General features: G+C 31.5%; 1 protein-coding gene across 7 annotated transcripts in view; it reads left to right on the forward strand.

Annotated features, from left to right (window-relative positions):
• Positions 1 to 21,464, forward strand: part of LOC134711830 (FERM, ARHGEF and pleckstrin domain-containing protein 2-like) — a 105,044-nt gene that overhangs the window by 37,972 nt on the left and 45,608 nt on the right. For 5 of the 7 annotated variants that reach the window (XM_063572750.1, XM_063572754.1, XM_063572753.1 and 2 more), the window contains one exon: positions 4,762 to 5,066. In XM_063572750.1, the coding sequence (XP_063428820.1) occupies positions 4,762 to 5,066 (305 nt within the window). The other 2 variants (XM_063572755.1, XM_063572749.1) reach the window with 2 other exon arrangements.

A 21,464-nucleotide genomic window follows, 5' to 3' on the forward strand; every position in this document is an offset into this window, starting at 1 on the left:
ATACAGTTATACAGATTTAACGTCAAAAAGTTCCTTAATAGGTAGCATGGTAGTGGGGCCAATACATGTCAGACTGCAAATGTAAAGTTCAAAATTTTACTGCAATTAGCAAATTTTGATGAAGCAACACATTTGTATTTAGGACCTGTCATTCTTTTTTCTTGATAAAGAGCAACATGTTACCAAAACAGAATTTATAGATTGATAAAAGTTTTACAGAAATGCTTAGAAAGGGGAGGTAATTCAGATTTTTAAAGAACTAAATTAACCATTGTGTTGTTGAAATAATTTCTAGTCTAAACAAGCCTCATTTCTGACCATGTTCAGATCTAAATAACCTAGTCTCAAATCTATTAACCAGTGATAAATCAAAAGGTTTTTTTCATTGTGTATTTGATAATTAATATGTAATTCTTTGATTCATAAAGATCTTATATTTTCCCCCAAATTCTATTGATATGTAGAGACTATGATATCTTTTAAGCATGGTTTTTACTGAATGCACTTTTTTTCCCACCTTTTGCAAATATTAGGATTAAAAGAAAGTAAGTTTCTAGTTGTTGTGAAAAAGACAATTATCAATAACTCTCTTTAGCATGTTATGGAGTTAAAATTAATCAGTCTTCTAAAAACTTAATTTTAAAATTGTTTTGAGTTTGCATGATATGATTGTTAATTGCATGTGCTTCTGTTGATAGCTTTGTTTTGTTTGATATAAAGTGCATGAAGATTAAGTTTGTTTCAGTTAAACACATACTCCTTGATCTGATAAATGTCGTTGCTGGAAATTGAAATTAATAGTATAATTTGGATCCCCATTTCTATGATATCTGTTATTTCTGTAGTAAAAAGGGGGTCTCATTTGGGGTGTCTGATCCAGGATCCCACTTTGACATAATAGCCATCTAATTTCTCAAGTCTCGCCAAACTTCTTTCACTCTTAATTATTCCACTTTCAGGTGTCCTGGGTCACGCTTACACCCCAATGAGACCATTAAATTTTTTTTTTTGATTCAAAGTGACAAAAAATAATTTTGGTAAATTTATAAAACATTTCAGGTAAATACTTTTTAAAGACAAATTAAAAACATCCTTCAGTACTTAGAATGCAACAGAAATGTATTTACAATTATGATATTCATATTCAGGTTGATTCTCAGTTTAAAAAAATCATCAGTGTGCTTTATTTTTGAAATGGCTGCCAAAATGCACAAACAGTCAATAGTGTTCAAATTTTAATTTATTTTCATATTCAGGTCCCAACTAATGATACCCCTGCTTTGAAAAAGGGGGGGGGGGGGGTATACTGTTTTACCTCTGTCTGTCCTTCTGTCAGTCCGTCAGTCAGTCCGTCCGTCCCATGAATATTTTTCGTCGCATTTTTCTCAGGAACTACAATACAAGGATTTTTGAAATTTGGTTTCATGGTTTATCTAAGTCAGCTATACCGTGTGATGCGTTTTCAAATTGATCACTTGACAACTTCCTGTTTACCGAACACTTGTATGATTTTACACATGATAGCCAAGTTGAAAATTTTCGTCACATTTTTCTTTGGAACTACAATACAAGGATTTCTGAAATTTGATTTCAGGATTTATATAAGTCAGCTATACTGTGTGATGCGTTTTCAGATTCATGACTTGACAACTTCCTGTTTACCGAAAACACTTGCATATTTTTACACTATTAATATTATCCACTTGCGGCGGGGGTATCATCAGTGAGCAGTAGCTCGCAGTTTCACTTGTTTTATTTTATTTTATTTTTTTGTCAAAAAGTATGACAATTGATTCCTCTTTAAAAACAATTCTGTGCCACCGACAAATATTTGCAAGCTAGACTGTCTCTGACATGTCAGTTTTCTAGTTTTGTTCTGATTTAGGCCTGCTTTTATTTTCTTGGTAAACTTTTTAGCAAAGATTTTCAAAAGTTTTATAATAACAGAACTTGATTGCAGGCACAAAATTTAGAGAAGCTTTTTGTTTAACATGACATTTTATTAGTTCTACCTTATATACTAAAATGCTAGGGTTATTTAACATACTGGTACTCATTAGCAGAACCCTGTAAAAGTTGACATTTCTTACTGTATTTTAACTTTGTTGTGCAAGTGTTTTTTTTCTTTCTGAAACTGGTTTAATATAGTTGTTAATGTTTGTATCATTTTGGTCTTTTGTGGATAGTTGTCTCATTGGCAATCATACCACATCTTCTTTTTTATATTAATAGTTTGCATACTGCAGTGACATACACAGCGCTAAGAAAACAGGATCTTGGCCTTTATCAAAAAGTTTGCAGCCTTAAAGATAGATTTGGTTATAAATTTCTAAATTCCATGAATATCTTTAATTCTTAAAAGGAGATTAAGTCTTAATTTAATAGTTGCAAAATAAAATGAACACAATATAAGATTGTCCAGCATAAAGTTTCTTGCTTAAAGTGTATAACTATCTGAGTGTGGTATCATATGGCAAACAACAAGTGCCTCTGTGGTGTGAACTGTAAAAATGTTTGATGTGTTTTTCATATGACGAGCATGATAAAAGGTGGGGAGAACAATTACAAAAGTTGTCCTTTTCAATTTTCTCTCACGAGCCTTTTATCATCATTGTAATGTGTTGCTCTCATGTGGCTTTTAGCATCATTGTAATGTGTTGATCTCATGCACCTTTTAGCATCATTGTAATGTGTGGATCTCATGCCCCTTTTAGCATCATTGTAATGTGTGGATCTCATGTGCCTTTTAGCATCATTGTAATGTGTGGATCTCATGCACCTTTTAGCATCATTGTAATGTGTTGATTTCATGCGCCTTTTAGCATCATTGTTATGTGTGGATCTCATGCACCTTTTAGCATCATTGTAATGTGTTGATTTCATGCACCTTTTAGCATCATTGTAATGTGTGGATCTCATGCGCCTTTAAGCATCATTGTAATGTGTTGCTCTCATGTGCCTTTTAGCATCATTGTAATGTGTGGATCTCATGTGCCTTTTAGCATCATTGTAATGTGTGGATCTCATGCACCTTTAAGCATCATTGTAATGTGTTGCTCTCATGCGCCTTGTAGCATCATTGTAATGTGTTGCTCTCATGCACCTTTTAGCATCATTGTAATGTGTTGCTCTCGTGCGCTTTTTTAGCATCATTGTAATGTGTTGCTCTCATGCGCCTTATAGCTTCATTGTAATGTGTTGCTCTCATGAGCCTTGTAGCATCATTGTATTGTGTTGATCTCATGCTTGAATATGATTGTATCATGCTATTTGATATGATATCCTTATAGCTTTTGTTATGTATGCACTGCTTGAATATCTTGAAAAAAAAATTATTTCAAAATTCTAAGTATAGTAGGGTTTATATGAGATATTTTTATGCGGTCAGTAGTAGATTATTATTAAACCCACACTTTAAAAAAGGGGAGGGGTATACTGTTATACCTCTGTGTGTCCATCCATCCATCCTTCCGTCAGTCAGTCCGTCCCTCCCATGAATATATTTTGTCACAATCTTTTGAGGAACTACATTAACTGGAATTCCGAAATTTGGTTTCAGGGTTTATATAAGTCAGCTATACGGTGTGATGTGTTTTCAGATTGATCACTCAACAACTTCCTGTTTACCGAACACTTGTATGATTTTACACGTGATAGGCAAGTTGAAAATTTTCGTCACATTTCCTCAGGAACTCTAATACAAGGATTTCGGAAATTTGATTTCAGGGTTAATATAAGTCAGCTCTACCATGTGATGCATTTTCAGATTTATCACTCAGCAACTTCCTGTTTACCAACCACTTGCATATTTTTACACTTGATATTATCCACTAGTAGCTCACAGTTTCACTTGTTTACTTTGCTGATGAGGCCAGTATGAGTTGTTGGTATCACTTTGCATCCATCTGTATTATTTTTTTCACATTTTCATTTCCTCCAGACCAGAACAATGCTTGGGAATTTTTATTCAATCATTTTAATACCATTTTAAAAAAAAATTGTTATCTTATACTCAGGATGAAAATATTCAGTATGCAATACACAGGATAAAAATTTCAGTATCCCATACCGAGGATAAAATATTTGGTAACACATATACTTGATAAAAATATTCAGTATTTCATAAACAGGATAAAAATATTCAGTATTTCATAAACAGGATAAAAATATTCAGTACACATATACAAGATAAAAATATTCAGTATTTCATAAACCGGATAAAAAGATTGAGTATCACATATACGGTATAAAAAATTTCAGGACATTGTATCAATTATATGGGATAAAAAGTTGTCAACAATTTGCAATTATTGAATATTGTTTGTCAATTCTAAAATTTCTTCTGCCTTGAAACTATAAAGTATTTCTTATTCTAGTTGTTAGCCTTGATCAAATTGAGGAACAGTCATGATAGTCTTCCAGCTGTATCTACTAAAAAACTTAATTAAGCATGGCAATTGTCAGAGTTTGTTGTGAAGGTGTTGGGACATGTCATATGGTGGATTGTTACCGTTTGAACTTAGTATTGTTTGATGTGTATTTCATGTAGCCAGGGTTTTTAGGAGATCGCATGGCATTTCAATGGCTACACTTTGATAAAATAATGGAATGTTCACTTCTGTAGATTTCAAATATATGTAAAGAAAAATACATGTAAGTGCTGTATAAATTACTTAATGAAATAGTGTTAATCACATGTAATTATTTACTTATTGCACTTTGAATTTCTGTATTGATTTATTTTATGATTTTATTTTTTAGGTCTACCAGTGGTCGTATCTCTCAAGCTAGTCGCAGTACAAGTGTCACACCTAAAATTTCTGCCAAAATGACTCTGAACAATTCTACGGATACCCACAACAGTACAGCATCCAGTGGGTCACATATCTTAAGTACAGGGGCAGACACACCCCACGACAGAACTGAAGTGGTAGATGTACATAGTGCTGGAAGTTCACTATCTGGTAGCCGTTCCCTTGGATCTCCAAAACCAGAACACAGCTCAACACCAGATGGTACAATTGACACAAAGGCATATCTTGTCAGCGGAGGTGAGGAAGAAAGAGGTGCTCATTCTAACTTAGTCATTACTAACGCTATAGTTGTACATAATCAAAACTTGTCATCCAATCAAAATCCTAGTGACATATCTGATCTTTCACTAACTGGTGGTGGTTTACCTTCTCATATGTATACATTTAACCAGGTAGAAAATAGAATTGATAAGCTTAATTCTCAATTGTATAATATAGAAAATGTTCCAGATACTTATAGAGAAAAACTCTACTCTTCACTCGGTAGGGACTCTAAAAAGGTTGTTTTTTCACCAGAACTTGGCAAAGAAGAATCATCAAATGAAAGTAATGGTAAAATGGTAGAAAATCAAAGCAGCATCAATACTAAGACATTTACTGATCAAGAACATGATCTACAAGCTGAAACTCAGCGAGAAATTGAAAACTTGATTGCGTCTGTTCAAGAAGAAAAGAGAAGACTTGCAGAAGGGGATGCAAAAGAAAAAACTTTTATCATCGAACTGAACGAAGAAGTTCCTGCTGGATCTCGTATTTCTGTGAGTGTTGGTCTGTCATCCAATCAAAACTCGCCAGTTAAACACGTAGAACCTGATCTAGCATCACCAATGTCTCAAGACTCTATTGACTTTCACAGTACTGATATTGATCTCTCAGCCCAAACTAGTATCGACTGTGATAGTTTTAGTTTCTCATCTCTTGCTACTAGCGAAGATTTAATTGACACTTATATTCTTCATAGAAGGCATTTTTCTGAAGAGTTAGATGAGGAAAATGATATAATAAGTCCAGTCGAACCTAGTGTTCAATTCAATTCTCTGCGAAGGAGTCGAAGTTTGAAAAAGAAACGTCCAACCAATATACAGGTTGAACAGGTTAAAGTATATGCAGGTTCCGAAGATGGATCACCTTCTCCACAACAGCATCAAAGATCATTTTCTTGTGGAACAAAGAGATCTCCCCATAGTCGTTCACCATCAGAAAAAGGATTTAGTATTTTAAAAAGTCGTTCCCCATCAGGGAAGAGAACTCCTGGAGGAAATTCTCAGACTTCTCTGGACATGTCGCCATCAGGTGCTAAAAGAAGGAACTATTTCACTCTCCCGCCAAGAGATACTTTTTCCAGTATTGATGACACTACTAGTCCTGTGTTTGAGACTGACATTGTTAGACACATTAAAGATCATCATGAAAAATTTGAAACAATTCTTGGTACTGATTTCAATACAGAACAGATTGAATCTCATCTTAGATCTGACCAAAGCAAAGAATTTAGGATTCATAATGAGGATTTAAATGAAGAAGAAGAAAACAGTATTTTAGATAAAAGTTCAAGCACTGATAAAAGTGCTGAGAATACAGAAATTGAACAAATTGCAACTAAAAAATCCAATAATGGAAATGATTTTAAAAATGAAAGGTCAAAATCTGGGACAAAAGATGGTAGCAAACATAGCAAATTGCAAAAACAGGAAGTGATTAAAACAAAGGAGGAACAGGAAAGTTTTACGTCTCAGTCAGAAAATATAAATGGAGATAAGCAAAATATTGAACAAAAAAGTGTAAAGGCTAAAACAATCAATGAACAAAGTATAAACGATGGGACAGTTGATTTTGTAGATAGTCAGCATATTACAAGTGATAATGGTAGTTTAGACTTCCCATCTCCCGCAGCAGTATATTTATTAAGCGAAGGTAAGTATTTAAGTAAAAGTAATAGAAGTAGCGGAGGGATCACGTTTACAACCTTTAAACCAGCAGACTTATCAACTCCAAGCACTCCGGGATCACGTCCTATTAGTTTCGTTGAATCTGACAAGGGAGATGATACAGTGTCTCTTTTGTCATCAGCAACTGACACACTTAGTAGGACGTGTAAAATACCGGAGGAGAATGTTTTTCAGCCATCTGCTCGTAAACCAAAATTAAATCATCGTCAAAGCTCAAAGGACATGCCAAATATTCGTACTCGTAGAAAAGTGAGTTTCCCTCGTGAAAGAGGATATAAATATAGCTTTGAAAGTGTACATGACCCTCCTTTTTTATCACTTGCCCCGTCTGATGATTTTAATTTAGATGAAGATTCAAGAAAGCCTGATCCTTTCTTAGGGTATATGTCACAAGACAATAGTGAAATGATAGAATCTGACACTACTGAATCGTCCAATGGCGAGACCGATCCGGAGATTGAGAGTAGTGATGATGATCGACATGATGAATTCTTGAAATTTGCTAAAAGCTTAGCTGGTTCAGGAAAGGAAACAACCGCTGATTCAGGTGTTGGTGCTGAAATGGAATGTTCAAATGGAAATATAATCTTAAGGGAGTCGTCTCCTTTAGAAGCTTTAGATAATCTAGATCAAACAAATGAGGATACTTATGATATAAGTATAACTAAAAATGGATGTCAAATAAAAATAGAAATTGATGAAAGTTCATCTGACAGTGAACATGAGATTATAAATAGGAATAAACGATGTAGTGCAGATCCTCTAGAGGACTTAGAAAATTTAGACATAGCAGAAATTGAAATTAGTAGTAGTAGCTCATCAGAAGAGGGAAAGAAGAAAAAAATAAGGAAAAAAAGCAGAAGCAAACTTGTTATACCTAAGCTAGATATTAGTAATCCTTCTAGTCCTGATGAAAAAAAAATAGATAGTAAATACAACGAAAGTACTTCCCATTCTGTCTGTTAATAGTCATTGTATGTAGATAAAGGGACGTAACTCTAATGTTAATAGTCATTGTATGTAGAAAAGGGATGTAACTCCAATAACAATTTTACCCCATCTTTGCCAGTTTTGCAGGACAATAACAATAGATTTTTTTTGCATATCTGTGAGTGTCCTTTTTTGGGAGTTGTAAACATTTTTGACCATTTTTTAAAGTTAATGTGATAAGTGGTTTTTCAAGTTGCAAATTGAGTTAAGATTTGATTGTGTTTTGTTAATGTTAGTTTTATGATAAATTATTGAAAGCATATCTCATTCAGAAACATGTCTATTGATGGAGATGAATAATTGTCAATTGAAGTCCCCCCCTTTTTTTAGTTAACAATTAACTTTAAATATCCAATATAAGTCTGTAAAATAAAAAAAATTAAAAGATGATAAAATTTTGAGGCACTGCTCATTTCACTTTTGAAAGAAAATCAAACCTATTTTTCATAGCCCTTAACAGAAACCTGTCTTAGATATAACATATCATATTTGGTAGTAGGGATAGGATTTTTGACTAGAAACATAGCAATCTCACACGATTCAATTGTGAATCTGCTTAGTAGACTTGCAGAATTTCCAACATTTATATAGCTTCCCGAAATGTAAAACTTAAAGGAGTATGTTCGATAAGGTCCTAAAATGGCCCCCTTTTTTAGTGTAAATTTCAAATTCGGATTTATCGACCAATATGACGATAAATTATAGGTAATACATTGACTAGCTAGGATATAAACCATTTTGTTGAAAATTTTACGTTTCTGCGTTTCATTATGACGTCACAAGTTGTACTCATATTGATTTTTCACAAAAAAATCAATGAAAATGGGTGAATTTCCATAGATTATTGGACAGGAAATATAGAGCGCATACGTCGACAACAAAGATCTTTTAAAATAATGTTTGTGGAGACATTTCACATGTCTCATTTGAATCTTAAGCTTGTCGACGCCTGTGCTCTATGTATCTGGTCCTTTTGACCATTTTTTGAGGTAAAAATCAACGTGGTAGAATTGAACTTTGACAAAAACAGTTATGTTTAACTTTCTAACATGTATTTACGGCAACTTAAAACATTTATTGTCTTGTAACAATGAACTTTATAATTGGGGCCAAATATGGCCCTTACCGAACTTACTCCTTTTCCATTTTCATTGGTCTTTGAATGCTTTGGTTTCTGCAGATTTTCTTATTAAAATGGACTTGTCCTTTAGGCTTTCTGATGAGATAACTCTACAAGTGTGCACTATTCTTTAAACTTAAACAAAGCTATCCTCATTACAACCAGACTTTTGTATGTAGAGGAGTGATTTGTCCATATTCTTGGCTTTCTAGATTGAACCTCAAGTCTTGATTCGCCTTTAAAGTGATATATCTGAAAAAAACATAGTTTTTCTAGATTTTTAGGATTTTCCTTTTTGAATTTTCCTCGGAGTTCAGTATTTTTGTGTTTTTACTTTTTTCTAGTGTGTTTGTGGATGATATTAAGATGGATGGATTTTCTAAAATATATGTGTACATTAATACCATGTACAAGTTTTAAAATCGTACATGTGTAGTTAGGCCTGAATTCTGAATTTTTGAATCAGTACAATAAGTCAATCGTAATGGTGTTTTGTGGCAAGAAGAAAGAAGACAATAAACACAGTTCCTTCCTAGACTTTATTATTCCAGACATTTGGGAAATAACTTGAACCTGTCAATATAATCTGATGCCTGTCAAATATAAAGAAAAGAAATCACTCCTTATTTTGAATACAAGAATTGATTGTGTAACATCCCCACTATAAAATGTCTTTAACTTGATATTGATTTTTAACTAATGGAGAAGTGGTCTGTCAATGTTAAAAGAAATTTCTCATTGATTTACTTCTTTTTGAATTTATCAGAAGAAGAATCATATTTTTAAGTGTTTTTGAAAGAGCTTCAGTTCCTTTATGAGTGTTGACATACAATATTAAAGATGTAAAATAATTTAATATGGAAATACCAGGAATCTGTAAACAGGTCATTAAAGATAGTAGCATCATTTTAAGGCCAAACTCAAAACTGATATTTACTGTGTATACATTTATTTTCGTGGGTATCAATTTTCTCGGATTAGGGCAATTTTCATTTTGGTGGATATTTGATTTCGTGGTTTCGCAAATCTCTGCCTACAAAGCTTGAAGGAAATATGAAATTTAATTTGTGGTTCACCTGTTACCATGAAACCCACAAAAACTGATATCCAATGAATAATAATGAATCTGTACTAGTAAAAAAAGTCTAGTTAAACTTTTATAATTCTATGAGTTACTTCCCTTATGTATGAATTACCTACTTTACTTATTTTTATTATGCCCCATTTATGGGCATTATGTTATTATGTCTGTTTATTCAGCCTTTCATCCAACCCTTCGTCAGTCTGTCCCATTTCAGGTTAAAGTTTTTGGTCAAGGTTTTTTTTAGGAAGTTGAAGTCTAATCAACTTGAAACTTAGTATACATCTTCCTTATGATATGATATTACTAATTTTAATGCCAAATTAGAGTTTTGACCCTAATTTCACAGTCCTGAACCTAGAATAATAGTGCTAGTGGGGCATCCGTGTACTATGGACACATTAATTCTTGTTCATGATCCTGGTACCTGTTATTTTAAATGCTTAAGAAAGCTGTTTCAATAATTAACCGGACCAGATAGATCCCAAATTATTTCTCAATATGAAATGTCAGTTAATGAAAGGAAAGTAATTCATGCAAATTTGTGTCATGTGTCATGTTGTATATTTACATTTACCCTTAGGATTGCTCAGTTGATTTTATCAGTATGAAAAATTGTGTTAATTTGCTGTGATTATTAACATAATTTTTATGACAAAAATACTCAACCTGTATATTTATGTTGTTAATATTTGTTTTATATTATTTCCTAACATTTCTGTTGTACTTATTGTAATAATAAGATTTAAAAAAATGTTATTTGTTAACAGTTATTTTGATGTAATGTTTACTTTTATATATTGTTTACTCTTGATTTGATATTGTTTCCCTTTACTTTTATTTTGTTTCCCTTTACTTTTATTTTTTTAGCCTTTATTTTGATTTTGTTTACCTTTATTTTGATTTAGTTTACTTTTATTTTGTTATATTTCAGTTATGTTGTTATTTTAATAAATGTTTTATATTTTCTGTGTTTTGTCTTTTATGTTCATGTTTTGTTTATTTGTTCTGATGTCTAGTTTTAATATTAACACTTTACAGTACTTCTATCAACCTACAAGTGTTTGTATATTAGGTTTTATTAGTGTATACTACAACTGGGACCAATAGATATTATATATTTATGTATTGGTCCCAGACTATGACTAACATGAATTTTACTTAGTGGTTTTTCATCAATAAGAGGCTGACAATTTATATTACATAAAACATATTGGATTTTGATACTTTATTGAATTGAGCAGTATGCATATTCACCCGGTGAAAATTATATGACCTTGACATCTTGCATAGACACTGACTTGCCTATTGTTGAAAACCTGAAGTGGACCTCTAGATAATTTGTGTTTGCTGTTTCATAAATTTGTACCCTTACATTATAGCCACTCTGGAAAGGGACTCAAATAAGAACCATGACTCCTCTCTGATGATGAGAGACAATGTTTTAGTACTATTCCTTCTTTATCTGGTTCTTCTCATACAACATTGTCTGGCCAAAACATTCGTATCTTTTGACACTGGCTTATGATATTTAGGAAGAATTTGTGATACCATAGGAAGGTGTGTTAAATACCATCATGACCTTTGTGTTACCTTGACCTTTGACCTCAAGGTCGAAATAACTATTACATGTTGACATTTTTCATGTTCTGAATAAGAGCATAACTTGTTTATCTCTTGACTTTGACTTTTGTTAATTTCGTAAATGGTTGCAGTACCTCATGACTATGTGTTGCTTACCAATGAAGATGGTTTCAGGAATTGACCTTTGACCTTCAAGGTCAAATATGTCCATACCAAAACTTTATATATTTTTGTTTGCTATAGCAGGACCCTTTTTATGCTACAGAACAAAGTTTCTGTGAGCATTTAGTTGTATCTTTGTCTATCTGTACATCTGTTCAATTACTGGTATATTTAATGGTTCAGGATGTGAATGTTATTTTACTTTTATCTAGAAAAATAGGATTCAGTAATTTATTTATATACACTGAAATACATGTTATTTTGAAATTTCACTGCTATTGCATTTACCAATTTAGAGTTACGTCTTTCAAAAAGTTTAAGTGGTGCCAGCATAAGATGGTTACTTTGTTTTATGCTTGGGTTTTTACTCTATTAGAAATTAGCAATGGTTATTTGTGTTGTCTTACTACATTTTGTTATTAGGCCATTAGGGATCCTTTTTTTAACTTTTGCTTATCCTATGTTGGTGACATGAGGATATGATTGCTCCTTTGTATATTGGGATGCTCCTCTGAGGGTTTAGAAATGTAATTAGCTGTTCTTGAAATCTATTTAATTTTCTTATGTAACCATTCTTAAATTGAAGAAAAAATTCCATAGAAATGATTGGGAAAAAAAATTATAAGGTTCATGAGCTCCCCCTTTCCAAACACGATTCTTGGATCTGTGCCGTTTTCTGTTAATATGAATAAAAACCTTGCTGTGAACAATGAAAAAATTAAAATTTATATAAAATATATAGGAAAAATTTAAACGAAACTTTAAAGTATCGCTGAATTTAAAGACCTAAATTTTTCAGAATTTCTAGAACCGTTTGTAAATCTTATGTTTTCCAAGAAAATACTACATTGTAGTTAATTTGCATGTCTTCCTTTGTTGATACAGATTTCCCATGAGTCATTGTTTCTACCTTTGTTCTGTTAGTGTGGCATGATGTGTTTGTTTCTTTGATCTTCATTTCTATTATAGGATTTCTAATGAAATTGTTTTAAGGTAACTTCTCTCCAAGGAGTAAAAGAATAAATTAAAAATTGATTGAAAATAGTTACTGATGAATCACCATTTATTTGATTTTAAAGTTTAAACACTTTTATTTGGTAAATAGACAATTGCAGGTTACAAAAGATGGCTATTGTTTTATAAGAAGTAATTGCTAGTACATATTGTACTGGTAAATTAAACTCTAGACAAACTTGGTGTAGTAGTATGCAGTATGCAATGTCTTATATGTAAGTGATCCATACATATGCTTTAGTAATTCATTTCAGATTTCTGAAATATCAACAAATAGATTTAAAATTTAATGAAAGATTATTCTTCCATCATATATATTTAGGTTATTTCAGACATGTCAGGTCTGAAGAATTGAAACTTAAAAACCAATAAGTTAATTCGTCTTATGCTGTATTTAATATGTATTCACTTTAAATGTATTTTTCTAAATTAAATTATCAAAATTACACCACTGTATATGTCAGCATTTGAATATTATTTGTTTTGTAGTGTGTTATGACAGTATTTAAGATTTTTTTTCACAAGGTATAAAATGAGTTAAAAGAGAAAAAATACCATTGATTTAGACAAAAAAGTTTTTATTTTAATGTATGTATTTTTCTGTAAATTCAGTTTGAACCAATGTAAAAGCATGAACATTTTCAATTTTATTACTTTTGTATTCTGCATTGTCAGAAAACACATTACATCTTGCCACTTATCTTATCCTGGACACATTTCACAAAACATAGAGCAAGGGATAAACACTATCATAGCTGTTCTTGGTCTGAAGTTAAATTTGAGGTCTACATCTTACAAGAACCTCACTGTACTTCCCTTAGCACTGATCAGAGTTGAATAACACATGATAGAGCGATACATAAGTATTTTGTATATATATTCATTGACCTGCTCTTAGTTTCCAAATTCATTGACTTTGAATCTATTGAAATGATGCATTAGGTGAAATTTTTTGGTTGTCACATCTAATACATTTGGTAGCAATATCAAATCTGTCTATGGCCCTTGACATTATTTTCTTGTATTATATGTCTCAGAATAAAGATTAATTGATTTCTCAATGAGTTCTGAATTTAAAGCTTATATTGTAATGAATATAGTGAAGCTTATATTGTGTACTGTAACTTAACCAGCATTATAATCTCTGTTTAGAGCCAGTTATATAAATACAGTATTTAACCCACCTCAAGTAATTGTGCCTGTCCCAAGCCAGACTAGTTTGTGGTTGCCTTCAGTTATATTTTAATATTTTAGACCTTATTGGAATTGATTACAGGAGTTATTTAGTCTGTTTATATTATTCTAACTTGTCTGGATGGTTTAGAGTTTGAACTATTGTATACCGTAGACAGTTGTCTATTATTTAGGTTTATGTGATCATGTGGAACTATTTCATTAACTTTTAGCCCTCATCTCATTGTATTCATAAGAATTAATAATAAAACTTACCACTTTACTCAGCATTTCCTGGGAAAATTAATTAAAAAATGAAGATGCGTAATGGTTTGGTTTGACTTTGATCCCTTAGGATTCTCCTTCATATTGGTACAAGCAAACTTTAATTGCTTATCACGGATATTAGTACTGGATTGCTATCCTTATTTGCCATACCATCAAATCTATTCGATAGGCTAGGAAAAGTAAGCAATAAGTTTACATTAGATTAAGCAATGTTCACCGATGTTACTGATCGGAAGAAATTGATGATATTATTTGACTGTGTTATATTTATAAATAAGAACTGTCATTTTTCTGTGTGGGTGGATGTTATGCTATAGTTATTAAGTTAGTCTATGTAGCTTGGAGTGAAATATTTTTAGATTAATTTATATTTTGAATCAATGTAGAATGTTTGAAACAATTCATAACAAATGTGTGAATTTGATGAATTTTGTATGCTATAATGAATTGTAATTTAAAGAAAATTAGTTTGTTTATATGTCTTGGGGATAATAAACATTTGTAAGGATTCTGATTAATGTTTTTCAATCTTATTACTATTAAGTGTGCATTGCTTTAGTTTCTTTCCCCTTCAACTTTCTGATCTTTTAGATTAAAAGTGCATATGGAAACCATGTATTCAGCTGGGATCACTTTAAGGGAGGATTTTGTCAGTTTAAAGCAAATCAAAAGTTCAGAACATCTCGGATTGACAGTTTATTAATTTGGATTGTTTTTTTACAAGCAGAAATAAGTGTCACTTTATTTTCATGTATCACACAAGGGGCCATAGAAAATAGATCACTGGTATCACAGTTTTATGCATTATTTCAATATAAAGAGGAAGTTCTAGCAAATATTACTTTGGGAATTATTTATTTCACTTCCTTTCCTATAAAATGTAATGGAAATTTATTTCAATGATGGCAATTTTAGAAATTCATGTTTCTTTTAATGTTGATTTAGGATAGATATATTCAAGTTTATTCTACTGATGGCGTAAGAAAAAAAATTAATCAAATAATCAAACTCCAGCTAAAAAATACAGATGTAAGAAAATAAAAAGACTATCCATAAATTTAGTTTTCAGTTGTGATAAAAACTTCTCTCATTTGACCGACTTTCATTTTCATCAATTAAGCAACCCTCTAGATAGGTTGGTTCTGTTTTATGTCATTTCATCAAAGGACTGGTAGAGATAAGTTTTATAATTCCTGTAGCTTCACAATTGTACTAATGGTAAAATACGCTGTTAACAATGTGCTAATCAGAGACTGAAAACATAAGGTCTTGATGGTATATTGGATAAAACCGTAATTTTAAATACCACTTTACCAATTATCTTCAGGCTCACTGATTAATGAAAAATACCAGTCAACTGAGAATTAGTTACATTTATTATTTACAAGAAAAGTTTTGTGCAGGTTGTTAAGTATTTTATTGTTATAATTTGCATCGCCATTTGATAGGACAATGACTGCAGTTTTAATGGAATTCAGGAAACCAGGAATCATCAGTATTGATTTTCTCCTTTCAACAGAAGGTTTTTATTTTGAAAATCTCTATTTTCTGTGTCTTATTTGTAGTAATACCTTTAATTTAGTGGGTTAAATTTCTTGGAAGCATTCCTATCATATAGTGTTTTTGGTTTTTTTCTGTCTTAGCTTATTTAAGAGCTATCAGTCAATCTGATGATTATTTAGGTTTACCTCGAAATTTTATCTCTTTCTCTGCAGTTTGTTTTCTTATGATTTCTTATGAATCAGAAGCAGTTAAGAAAATAAATACCATACATTAGAGAAAAAATGTGTTAGTTGAAAAATATTGACAACTAATCAGACAAAAATCAAAAACTTATAAATGGCTCCCTGAGACAAGTTCGACACACTGAAAAACCAATCGCAGATCTATACATACATAATAAATATATATTACATACTTTTAATTTATTAATAGGAGGGATGAATTTTTCAGCATTTTTTAGGATTTCCCAGAATGCAATAGGAGTAATTTGATTGGTTAAGAAGTCATGGGATTTTATATTTTTTGACTGAAATGATTTTGATTGGATGACTTGTTAATAATACAGTAGAAGTTCATTATTGTGTTTTGTTTGCATGGCCCAATAATAGCTAAGACAGATTTTAACATCTCAAGGATTATAACCTATGCTAATATCAATAAATCTTGTTTTACAATTTCTTGAGAGGGTCCATAAGGTTGATTAACGTATATTGATTAATTTAAGAAAAAAATTATGCTTTGACAACGACTGCAACCATATATAGAGTAAAGGAAGATAAAGCTGGTTGTTGTCTCTTGTAATTGACGTTTTAGAAACTTCTACAATCAGATTCTCTTGTGTCATTGATTATTTCAAATGCAGTAAGGAAACGGTCTTAATTGTTATTTCACTGAATTAATCTAATAAAACCAGTCATTTTCAATGTAACCTCCCAAAGGAGACGACTATTTATTGTCAAACATTTGATATGAATTGACATTTCTGGTTTTTCATTGCTTGATTTTTAAGTTAATGATTTTCACTTAAATTTTATTAAGGTTGATGTCATGGCACAGAATATCTTTACTATTGGCCCAAACTATTTGTTGCGTTAATAATAAGTTTTCTGTACTTGTTCCATGTTAGTCTAATAGTAGACTAGGGTACTTTTACCTTTACCGGAAATTATTTATTTATAGAGACTGAACTTTATTTAGGTTGCCAAGCAATAGTGTATGTACCAAGTCTGTGCTAAACTGTTTTAGGGTTCGTCTGAAAGAAAATAAATTTCATGCTTTTCTACTATACCCTGATATATTTTCTACTTAAAAAGTGAAAATTACTGTCTAACCTAATGATTTTGGTTAGACACAGTTTGGGATACCTTGTACACCCAATGTAGTTTTTCCAAGTTATCTTCCTTTTAAAAGTAATTGAAAACATCAAGATAAGAACTCAGCCGATTTTGAAAAAATCTCCGTATTTTGTCAGAAAAATGTTGAAAATGAATTATTTGATATCTTTTGATAAAGTAAATACACAATATCATCTGGAGTATTGCACCAGTTAAGAGCCTCACTTAAAATGTTAAAAGTAGCATTTGGGAGGTGGCTTTAATTATTACATTTATTTCACACATGAATATTATCAATATAACCAATTATTTGATCTTCCCACCCACTGGCTGAAAAAATGAAGAGATAATTAAGCATGTTGATTGCAATCTAATTTGATAGACACATAGTTTTGGTACCCTATTGTTATCTTATGAGGACTATCAGATAAGGTTATAAGTCTAAGATATCAAAATTTTCAAATAAATGTTTATACAAAGTATCAGATAAGGTTATAAGATATCAAAATTATCATTTAAATGTTAATACAAAGTGTGCTCTTATCTTAACATGCAATATATTGATTATTATTTCTTGCATATTTATAACATTAGTTTTAAGTTAAGGTTATGAATATCGTGCTATTGTATTGACAAAAGTGTACTATCTATAAATATATTTTTTTTATTGTGTGTAGTATATAAAGGGGTTATTGAAATGACTGCCCTAAAAACAACAGTTTTCTTATTTGTTAGATATAATAATTTATATTTTAAGAAACTAGATTACCTAAAGATATTATTTGTAATGATACATATTTTATATGTTATACACAATATATGGTAGGTCTCTAAATTCATTGTACATATCAAGTCACAGAAGGTTTGTATCTCTCTGAACAAAGTTTTGAAGGCAAGTCTTAGAGTGCTATATCCAGAGGCTTCAGAGGCACATTAACAATATATTCAGTAAGATGGCTGCTTCTACTAGGGATGTGTCAGCAGCAACAACAATGTAGTATTTTCTGAATATGTCTGTTGAAAGGAAACCACTCATGTTAAGTCAATGATATTTGGTATGAAACAAGCAATCGTAGATTATTTTGCCTTCATCCCTTGTTCATAGTATATTGACTTTAAGTTTAGTTTGTGATTAGGTCAGTTAAGCGAAATTGATAATAGTAAATAAGTGATCGTGTAATTAAGTTGTGTTCCCATTTGCTCATTTCCTACCCCACCATTTCAGTCATGTTATGTTGACTCAGAAAGATCAGTTTTTTGTACAAAAGTTTGTAATTAGGTCAGTTTAAGATGAACCACTAATGGTAAGCCAATGATATTTGGTTTGGAATTGTATAAGCATTTGAATGTCTCATTTCCATAGAGAGTATATGGCACTGGCCCTTCAGTCATTGTTTATTGACTTAGTAACCTTTGCATTGTTTACATATTAAAGTTTGTGTGTGAGTCAGTTGAAAGGGAATCACTTATTATAAGTCAACCGTATTTGGTATGCAGTTGTATTAGCATTGGCTTTTTTCATTTCTGCAGAGATAAATTGACCTTGCATATTCAGTCATGGTTCATTGACACTAAATGTTTTACATAGTTAAAATGTTAAACTATTGCAATTATGACTTCAAAATTTGAATTATACATGTACAAAATGTACTAACATGTACAAAATTTACAATCAAAATTGCATGAAGGCAAGACATCTCTCTGTGTCAACAGTTTATTATGAGTACTATGTGATTAAAACAAGATACAGTGAATTTGAATGAGATTAGTGTCTTCTCTGAATTAACACAAAATAGAGGGAAATTCTAAACACCAGTGGCCTTTATAAGGAAGTTAAAGAATTGTCTTTTGCAGAATTATCAATATAGGTTAAAAATTTATGATTTAGAGCTGTAGATTTAAGGTCATATTTTTGTTTCATTATTGCACCAATTTGTTTAGATAATGATAATCACATTTGAATTTTGCCATGGAAATGATTGATAGTGTTATTGGACAAAGATTTATGGAAATCCAATATAACACACACCAGTTCACTAGTATTTGTCTCCCTAGTGTCCACAACCAATGAAATGTTTATTGACATTGGTCAAATTAGCTATTGTGGTCATCGATTTTCCTCCTAAGTGTAAAGATTCATGCCAGTCTTGATGTGCAATTAATTTGAATTTTATGACTGTGATAAGATCAAACCAGATTAGCTTAATTCTACATAATTAAGAACACTACGCTCTGGAATGGAATTTTTATATGACGGCAAAAATTGAAAAGTTTTTGGTCATATATTGGTATCATGTTGGTGTCGAGGTCTTTCGAAGACATTTGGTTTTCGCAGTCTAACTTTAGTAAAGCAAATAGAAATCTATGAAATTTAAACACAAGGTTTATGACCATAAAAGGAAGGTTGGGATTTATTTTGGGTGTTTTGGTCCAAATAGTTTAGGAATTAGGGGCCAAAACCAGGTCCCAAAAAAGCATTTTCTTGGTTTTTGCACAATAACTTTTTTAGGATTATGACCACAAAAGAAGGTTTGGATTGATTTAGGGAGTTTTGGTCCCAACGAATTAGGGTCAAAAAGGGTCCAAAATTAAACTTTGTTTGATTTCATAAAAAAATGAATTATTTTGGTTCTTTCATGTGCCAAATTTAACATGTATTCAGATTCTTAATTTTTTTTTCCTGTTTTCAAATTGGTCTACATTAAGGTCCAAAGGGTCCAAAATTAAACTTAGCTTGATTTTAACAAAAATTGAATTCTTGGGGTTCTTTGATATGCTGAATTTAAACATGTACTTAGATTTTTGATTATGGGCCCAGTTTTCAAGTTGGTCCAAATCAGGGTTCAAAGTTATTATATTAAGTATTGTGCAATAGCAAGAAATTTTCAATTGCATAGTATTCAGCAATAGCAAGAATTCTTCAATTGCACAGTATTGTGCAATAGCAAGAAATTTTCAATTAAACAGTATTGCGCAATAGCAAGAAATCTTCAATTGTGCAGTATTGTGCAATAGTCAGAAATCTTCAATTGCACAGTATTGTACAACAGCAAGAAATATCTAATTGCACATTATTGCGCAATAGCAAGAAATTATCAATTGCTCAATTTTTCGGAATATCAAGAAATATTCAATTGCACAGTATTGTTCCGTTTTCAAATTGGTCTACATTAAGGTCCAAAGGGTAAAAAATTAAACTTTGTTTGATTTTTAAAAAGTTGATTGTATGGAGTTCTTCAATATGCTGAATTTTACCATGTGTTTAGATTTTTAATATTTGGATCCAGTTATCAAAATGGGTCTAAAATTGAACATTATTTGATTTCATCAAAAATTGAATTCTTGGGGTTCTATGAAATGCTGAATCTGACCATGTATTTAGATTTTGGATATTGGACCATAATAGGAAAATGTCCAATTTAAAAATTTTAAGTTTTTAAGTTTAAGTTCTTAGACCACATCCATTCTGTGTCAGAAACCTATGTTGTGTCAACTATTTAATCACAATCCAAATTCAGAGCTGTATCAAGCTTTAATGTTGTGTCCATACTTGCCCAAACTGTTCAGGGTTCGTTATCTGTGGTCGTATAAAGCTGTGCCCTGCAGAGCATTTGGTTATAGCTTTACCATTGACAAGTTAAGGTGCTCAAAAACTATGAAAAAATAACAACGATTTTATGAGACTTGTACAGATGGCTTATGATGATACATGTAAAAGATTTATAAAAAGAAAAATGGGGGTCAATGGGCCAATTTTTCTAAGGCATTCAAATGGATAAAACCAGAGGATTCCGAAAATCTGACAATAATTCCACAACATGACAAGCCAAATTCCTTAATTTGGTATATGAAAACACTTTATGGCAGGACTGTATTGTTCAGTATATTAAAACACCTAATGACTGGTTGTGCTGGTAATAGCAAGTTTTTTGTCTCTTCACATACCAACTATATTGCTCTGGCTTTGCCTCAAGCAATAGTTAGTATCTCAGGGACAACACACTTGCTATTACCCTCACACCCAGTCAATAGGTGTATACTATTAGAATTACATGAAGGAGAGACATATCACTGTTTCAGTAGTTTAATTATACTTTCCACGATATTAATAAAGCAGCATCATTATCATGGTTACCCACCATTAAAGGTGTTCAGTGAATCAATTCCATCATCAAGTCATTTAATGTAATTGTATATCCAGCTTTATCATGCTGTATCCTAAAATAGGTCAAATTCGTGGGAGATTTAACCATACATAGCAAGTTTTATAGCACTGTAACATACCATTAATAAGGTTTCAATGAATATCTCAAATGTCAGGGTCTTTTTAGTGCAAAATTATATATACATTTTGTGCAACCTGCCAATGTTTCAGTCCTAACAACCATTACTGATGGTGGCATCCTGATTATCAGCATAACCTTCACATATTTTCTGTTTGTGGATCCATAG

The sequence above is a fragment of the Mytilus trossulus genome, chromosome 3 (genome assembly GCF_036588685.1).
Source record: "Mytilus trossulus isolate FHL-02 chromosome 3, PNRI_Mtr1.1.1.hap1, whole genome shotgun sequence".
Taxonomy (NCBI): Eukaryota; Metazoa; Mollusca; class Bivalvia; order Mytilida; family Mytilidae; genus Mytilus; species Mytilus trossulus.